This window comes from Primulina tabacum, chromosome 15, assembly GCF_025594145.1.
Source record: "Primulina tabacum isolate GXHZ01 chromosome 15, ASM2559414v2, whole genome shotgun sequence".
Taxonomy (NCBI): Eukaryota; Viridiplantae; Streptophyta; class Magnoliopsida; order Lamiales; family Gesneriaceae; genus Primulina; species Primulina tabacum.
In genome coordinates, this window is record NC_134564.1 from 13878974 (window position 1) to 13886986 (window position 8013).

The window sequence follows — 8013 nt, forward strand, 5'->3', positions numbered from 1 at the left end:
TACTATTTCTTAGGCGATTATTTTGATTTTGAAAAACATTAATTTGTTTTATCTTTTTTTTTCATCATGAACTGATTTATTTAATCTAGAGGACAACGTAGCTTGGTCGAATATATATTTATAAATTGTTGATTTACGTATGCGAATTTCTTCTTGATTTATTTATATTTTTCGGATTCTAGCGATTTCAATTACTTGATCACTAATTGGAGTGTCATATTTATTTGAAATCTATCACTCGGGAGAGAGATTTAAAATAGAACCATATGAAAATATATCATTAGTGTTTATATAGTTTAGAAGATCTAAAACTCCATCGAATCAATTAAAAGAATTAATATGCTATTGAAATTATTTACTGTTTGATTTTTAATAGGGATATTGAAATCGATATTAGATAATTAATTTCTACATTCTACTTGGGAAAAGGAGTATGTATATTTGAGAATTCTAAGGTAGTAAACGGGTCGAATTTATAAATATAGATGTCAATGATAATTCAATATTGTAAAGACCAAGTGAAGCCGCACGTATAGATTCTTATTTTAGGTTATTTTTGATCGTTTGTGTGCTTTAATTCATTTTATCTTATAATTATCAATCAACAATCGATTAAATTTTCTAAATAAAGTCTGACTATTCTAATTATGGTAAGTAATATATTATTAAATTGCACACTCTATGAGAAAGATATATATACTTAAATCGAGTATTAAAACTTGACACCGTATACTTGCAATTAACAAATACAACAATTATGTGTGTGTGTGTATATATATAGGGACATCTATTTTAATTGAAGAAGAATTAGAAGCAATGAAATGTGGGTTAGTCTAGAAAACCAATTTTGATTCATACAGACGTACAGTGGTCGTGCTCGAACATGAGTCAATGCTTTTCAGTACAAATCCGAGTTTTGATTTGCACACCTCACTATACAATAAGTACATCAAACGAAATGTTTCAAATTGCTAATTACTTCCATTAGTAAGCCTCAAACCAACTATTAATTTTCATTCACATTCAACCCAAATTTTCAACATAAACACGTACATAGAAATATACGTAGAAATTCATTAGAATTCTTTAAAGGGGAGGCTGCAAGTCTGTGAGAGCCCAACCCAAATTTTCCCTAAAGCCCAGCCCACTTGTTTTATTAACTAATTAAATAATTAAAAAAAGAAAAGAAAAGAAGAAACGAGAATCTCGTTCTCTCTCTCCCGTAATAAAAGTCAAACGATTTCTTCTGCCTTTGACCGCCCGTAACTCTACCGTCGGTCAGGGATTTTCTAAAGTAAGCATAGTTTTGGAATCCTCTCGATGAGAGCTACGTTTTGGTACCCATATTGAAGTGTTTCTCGACACTTTTTGAAAACCCGTCTTCCATTTCTCCGTCAAATTGCCGCCCGTACGTCGCCGAAATTCGGAAATTGATTGAGAGATTTTGTTCCTTATGTCGTAGGCTTCATTTTGGTATATATATTGAGGTACAAATCATGATTCCAGCAAGGTGGTTGTATTTTTGGGTTAAATTTGGTACCAATATTGATATTTGTTGTATTATTGATTGTAGGTGAATTATTGAGTCGATTCGAAGTATTTATCGACTTTTTCAGAATTTAGTTTGCTGAGTTTTGAATTTTCAGATTTATAAATTGGGATATTTCGACTTTTGAGCTGTACATGCGCTAGTCGGACACCGTTAAAATGTTGTAAATTGAAATTATAAGTTCTGGAAATTTAGTGTGAATTTTGGAATTACTTTCGATAAATTCCTTGATTATTTAACTAAGATAGGAATTGATGTGCAATAAATAATTTTGCCACAGGATTGGAGTTTCGAGAAATATTTAAGATATTTTGTGGTAAATTAAAGTCAGTTGAGGTACGCATGAACTGTTTTATTATGATGTCTATATGATGTGAAATGACGTTAAGTACTTTGTAATGAGTTGTGGCGTGCCTTATGTGTTTCTGTGAATACGTGATTTCATTCACGCATTTATTTGAGTTGATACTATTGTGGCATAGCATTTCGAGCCTTGACTCCTTTGATTGCTATTGATATTGATCTATCGAGTTGTTGCGTCATCGATGGAGTGGGTGGGTAGGATTAGCACTCCTGGTGACTTGCATGAGGGCTGAGCGGGTCGCTCCCGTACCCTCGATGCTACGTGCATGGATGAGCGGCGGCATGATATTACGTTGCTGCAGTCCTGACACGGGTGGTCATTGTTCTTGTTGCTGATGCGTTTCATTTGGACTCCGCTTTGGTATCCATTATTTTGTTGTTACCGACACGCATTGCATTGCATTTCATTGCATTTTACTTGATTTTATTTCAGGTCAGTTATATTTGTCGTAATATTACTGGTTCGTCGTACTGGGGCCCGACCCCTCGTTTCTTTTTATGCTGTGGTTGTTTTTGATGCCATAGCAGGTTATCCAGGAGGATTTGACGCGTCTGGTGGAGCGTCAGGTAGTGGTGCCCAATCGTCGAGTCATGGTTGAGAGTTCCCAGATATATATATACTATATTATGGAGTTATACATTTACCGGGGAGATGTCCCGTGTAGCTGTACTGTTATTTTTACGTTGTTTTGTATTGATAGTTGTGTGATCGAGCCTTGCCGGCTCTATATGTGTTTAGTCCTGGCCAGTGCGGCTATAGGGTTGTGAATTGATGTTATGACTTTATTTCGAGTATATAAATTTTCTTTGTGTAGTTTGGAAATTTTTGGGATGTGCTACTTACGGGAAGGTCATGTCGAAATTTCTATTGGCCCAAAAGGAAAATTTTAAATCGCTTTCGCTGTTTACATTAATAAATCCTGGTTGTTTTGTCATTAAAGATTAATCAGGAGCACGGGCCCCCACAAAGTCCATAAAGCTAATCACCTGGTGTTTTATACATTCCCAAAAACCATATGTGCGATGAGAAATATAGAATAACTAAATCAAGACATAGATAGATCATAAAATCATCAAAGCAAAAAATATATATAAACCACAAAAGTAAGGTAGTGTTTGTAAATATTCGAAAAATTGATTATAGATAATTTTTTATATAAAGTTGTACAACTTTGTAAAAAAAAAGTTCATAATAATTTTTTTAAACATTTGCAAACATTCCATAAACCGCCGGCTGGTCCTATATCGAAAGAAAAGTATCGGCATTGCTTCTTCTTTCCTCGCATGGAGTTTTCCTTTTTCCACAAACCTTGGAAGTTGAAGGCCTACACGAAAAGCAAGACACACATACTCCTAGTAGGAAAACAGTAACATAAAAGGCCGAAAATCCGGAGAAAATGTCTTACCCCAATTGCAGGTTGGTGTCCACTAAGTCTGCATCTCCAGTGCTAGTATCGCAAGCTAGTTGGGGACTGGCAACGCCTTGTCCGAGCTCGAAGTTGCTCTGCCCCTTCAACTGGTACTCGAGAAGAATTGGTTGTTGATAGCTGATCGGGGCACAAAGCCTTTCAAGGTTTTCAACCTATGAATCATATTAAGCCAGTGCAGATTACTTAGATATATTCACATCAATAGCCGAATTTCGCAACGCAAAATGAGAGAGCTACACATGCCTTTTGGCGTAAAGTCACATTCTCCTGCATGGATTGTAGCTCCTGAAATAAAATTAAAATAAGGGACAAATGTTTTTCAATTTTCCTCCAGGACCCGTACGAGAAATCAGCTGATGCACAAAATAAGAGATTAATCTGCATACATTATCCCTTGATTTTTGAAGTTTCTGGACCAATATTGCCTCCTGAAACCGTAGCATTGTCTTTTATTGTTAGCAATCAAAGAGTAATACGTTTTGTTTTAAGTCCACAGTTTAATTTAAAGGACAAACCTTCCTATCCTTAATGCACAATAACCCTTCGTTTAGTTGTTGTTCGAGTTCTTGCAAATCTTCGCGACTCATGCTATCGAGATTCCTCCCCAACACATGCCTGCAAATTAACAGAAAAGACACAACACAACACAACACGGATTTTCGAAAAATACAAGAATCTCATTTTTGTGAGAAAACATACTGGTCCTCCTTTTGTTTGAGCTTTTCCATCTCTTCTCTCAGAACATCCTCTTGCCTCTGTTAAGAGAACAAACCATACTAAATCCGATACATATAATGAATATGTGGAAGGATTAAAAGTCCATAGATATGTCAAATTTTAAGCATCACACGTACCTCTGGATCGTGGTTCACCGGAACACCTTTTTTAATTCGCTGGCACTCTTCAAATCTCTTCATTATTTTCGCCATGCTGCAGTGATCAAGGGAATCATCGTTCAACTGATCAGCTTATCGTGTTGCATGATACTACTTATTGCATATCTTAGTTCAACCAGTTTCGAATTCTTATACAACCTATCTTTCGAACATCAGCGTAATTTTTCGGTTTCTCAGATCTCCATACAACTTACCCGAAAAACAAAAACAAAACAACAGCCATGTGTATTCAAAGACAATTTACTATAAATAACAAGCTTTGATATCTTTAACGCCTACCCCACCCCTAGCTAGACTCAACCAGAGTTCCTAAAGAACCGTGAACCGCAACCTAAACCGTTCTCTCAAAAACCAAAACCAAAACTAAAACAAAAAACCCAGAATTTACAAACCGGTTTGGTACAGGTTCCTAAAAGTTAGAGGCCATTACCGAAATCATACTATAATCTGAAACTGTAAATTTGATTTAAATTCTATAGTACCTATAATATCGTAGATAATTTAGTTTATAAAAATCAAATCAACATTATTATAGTATAATTGTTAAATAATTAACTTTAATTAGTTTTGTTACCACATGAATCCATACTCTTTTGTTTCTCATATTAAATCACCTAAAAAATTCTCATGAACGAACAAACACATGAATAAATCCCAAAGAAACAACAGAAAAGGAATTCTCAGAAACGAAGATAGCAGCATAGAGGGCGTACTCGGAACTAGCATATTCGAACAACTTCCCGTCGTTGGAGTATCCAATAATGGCAACTTCGGAACCGCAGAGAATAGCTAATTCACTCGCCTTCTTAATCAAACAATCACGCCTCTTGATGAACGCACTTTTGATGCCGCTGCTACTTTTGCCCTCGGTAATTTTCTCTGCGGAATCCATCTTCTCAGAAGCCATTGAATTGTTTTTACTCTTCAAAATCGCACAAAAATTCACCTATCATAATCCCAAAACGGCGGCTCTATGTACTCTGTGGCCTGCTTCTTCTATTATAACAAGGATAACACGAGGAAATAAAAGGATGCATGTAGGACTCTTTGAACAGGAGACGTACTTATAGTGCTTTTTTTTTTTTTATTATTATTGGTGGTTTAGATTTGGTAAAATCTTTAAAGTTCTAATTACAGAAGTATTTAGATCAACAAGTCTCGTTTTTTATTGGCAGAGCGATAAATTTTTTAATCCGCGATAAAATTTGACTTGATCCATATTTGAAATAAAAAAAATATTTTTGAGATAAAAACTAATATTTTTTATTGATAGGATCAGATTGATTAAGATATATATCTTATAAAATAGAGACGGTCTTATATATTTTTTATAAACTTTTTAATCATAGGTCTCGGTTTCCAATTTTTTAGGATTTTTAGACATGGGTGTCGTTGAAATCTGATAATTAATTGTCCATGGTAGATCAATTTTTATCTATCATGGATGTTCAAAGCTAATGTTTTATTCCTAAAACTAATTACTAATTTTACAATTTTTTAATTATTACTTAGCCTTAATATTTTTTGCGTAGCCGAAAGATATTTGGTAATAAAAATCATAAGTTTTTTTTTTTTTGTGTTCGAATTGCTCCTTAGCAGAAGTATTCTCTCCTTTTTTTACTTCTAATATCACTTATTTTGCATAATTTAGGTACATAAATTTTTAAATGATATGTAATAAATTTAATAGGGCATACTATAAGGCATAGTTTGGTACATGGGATAAGGGAGGGATTGATAAATAATCATCCTTATCCCATGTTTGGTACCTTTTTAAAAAGCCTATGATAATATCATGTGCTCTTGATAAATAATTTTTTAGAAGGATAAAATGCTTCTTCTATTAGGTGTGATAATTTTAATTTAATGATGAAATACACTACAAATGACTTAATTGCCCTCAATTTATAAATGATTTTTATAAATCTATGCTAGTAGATAGAAATTAAAATCAAATAAATATTTTTATTTATTTTTATATATTATATAATATGATAATTATATAAATGAATTCGAGATAATTATATAAATAATTTTTATAATTATCAATAAAATTATTAGTATCACTCGATTAACCTTAAAAATTGATATTTGACTTGACTCACAAAATCAAGGGCTCAATTATCATATTATATAATATAAAAAATTAGGTAAAAATAAATAAATCATGCAAGCACTATCGGCGCAAGAACAGATAAAAACTATGAACTCAAGCAACAACGTTGAAATTATAAAATTTATTATGATAAGGTTAATTTTGTCATTACAATCTAATATATAAATTTAATCACTTTTATTAAAATCATACCAAACATTAAATATAATATCATACATCTTATTTATCATTAACTTATCCTTATATTATATATCACATATTTATCCTATCATGTGTACCATACTATGCCTAAACAGATAACCAAAATAAAATACAAAATACAATGAGATAAAATTTTTCTAATTAAATGTATTTGTCGAAATTAAATATCATCATTAATTTTAATATGTATGTATGTATCGCGGTCGTATGTCAAGATGACAATGGATCATGTCGAATAAGATTCTATACCCAACGCAAATAAGTTGAGTTTGGTTTAAGTACATGTGCTACGCCACCCATACACATTGTCATCCTTGGTCATGTTCTAGAGTATCAATTTAAGATAATAGTAATATATATATATATGTAATGAATCTATTTCCTTAGAAATTTTAAATATAGCTTCTATAGGCGTAAAGAATGTTATTAAAATGTGTTTGCTGCTTAATCCTATCTATACTTTATAATTAAATTCGGGATTCCTGTACTAACTATTTCTAATTGATTTGGTGAAACTTTATTTAAATTATAATTATATATTTATTATATAACTGTCTTGAAGAATTTTTCTTTCCTAAAATAGCCTCTCTTTTTAAATATTTAATCATATATTTATCTTTATTTTTAAATTAAATCTTATCTTTACTTATATTTTAAATTTTTAGATGAGGGAAACGTAAATTTGCAATAACAAAAGTTTATCATATTTAGATAATTATTTCAATGATATAAACACACGTTGTTAATTACATGAGATATGGCTTGACAGTGGAATTTTATAATACAATCGTTCCGAGTTTCCAAATTTTACGACTTTCTAATTCAATTGGCTTATCATCCATATTTCTATGGAACTCTTGAATAATAATATATAATTAGTAACCATGTGTGAAGTTTTAATATTTTTTGGTGTTTGTTTTTTTATGGAAAAATTATTGAGATTATATTAAAATTTATAGATTTAAATAAGATTTTCTAAGTTTATATTATAGTATTAAGCATTAATTTCTAGACTAATCATTTCACCATATTCTCACAATGTTACTAAACTCTCAAAGTTTTCAAAACCTTCTATTCACTAGAAAAAAATACAAAATAACACAACGGTCAGCTTGACGTCTTGAGTTGGTAATGTAGTTAAGATTGATCCTTGAAGTTCTCGTACATTCTTTAGGTGTGTGCTATGAAAGCAACTTCAAATATGAAAACTTTAAGTGTGCACGGAAATATTGAATGAATTCAAATTGAAAGATGCACGAGAGTACTGATTGTTTCATTTGATACCGAGTCTCCATATTTATAGTTGAAAAGATCGAATAATCGGATTTGATTATCAATAATCATATGTACTGTTACCTGACAGAATCGACATGTCATTTTCATTCGTCGTACCTATCATTAAATTTTATGTAATGTTTCTTTTGCTTTGGCGACTTTAAGCTTCTTCCTTGCTTTTCA

The 8013-nt window shown here is 31.8% G+C and overlaps 1 protein-coding gene and 1 long non-coding RNA gene across 2 annotated transcripts; one reads left to right on the forward strand and one right to left on the reverse strand.

Moving 5' to 3' along the window:
* The first annotated feature begins 1572 nt into the window (after window positions 1-1572).
* Window positions 1573-2590, forward strand: LOC142527767 (uncharacterized). Its single transcript, XR_012815524.1, has 3 exons — window positions 1573-1596; window positions 1830-1885; window positions 2441-2590. It is a non-coding gene; the product is annotated as an uncharacterized LOC142527767 (long non-coding RNA).
* A 562-nt stretch (window positions 2591-3152) lies between these two features.
* LOC142525890 (agamous-like MADS-box protein AGL18) lies at window positions 3153-5145 on the reverse strand. The gene is made up of 8 exons (XM_075630177.1): window positions 4880-5145; window positions 4197-4272; window positions 4042-4097; window positions 3858-3957; window positions 3729-3770; window positions 3586-3627; window positions 3319-3494; window positions 3153-3237 (listed from the first exon to the last, which is right to left on the reverse strand). The coding sequence occupies exons 1-8, from the start codon at window positions 5143-5145 to the stop codon at window positions 3153-3155; spliced, it is 843 nt and encodes a 280-aa protein (XP_075486292.1).
* Between the last annotated feature and the right edge of the window lie 2868 nt (window positions 5146-8013).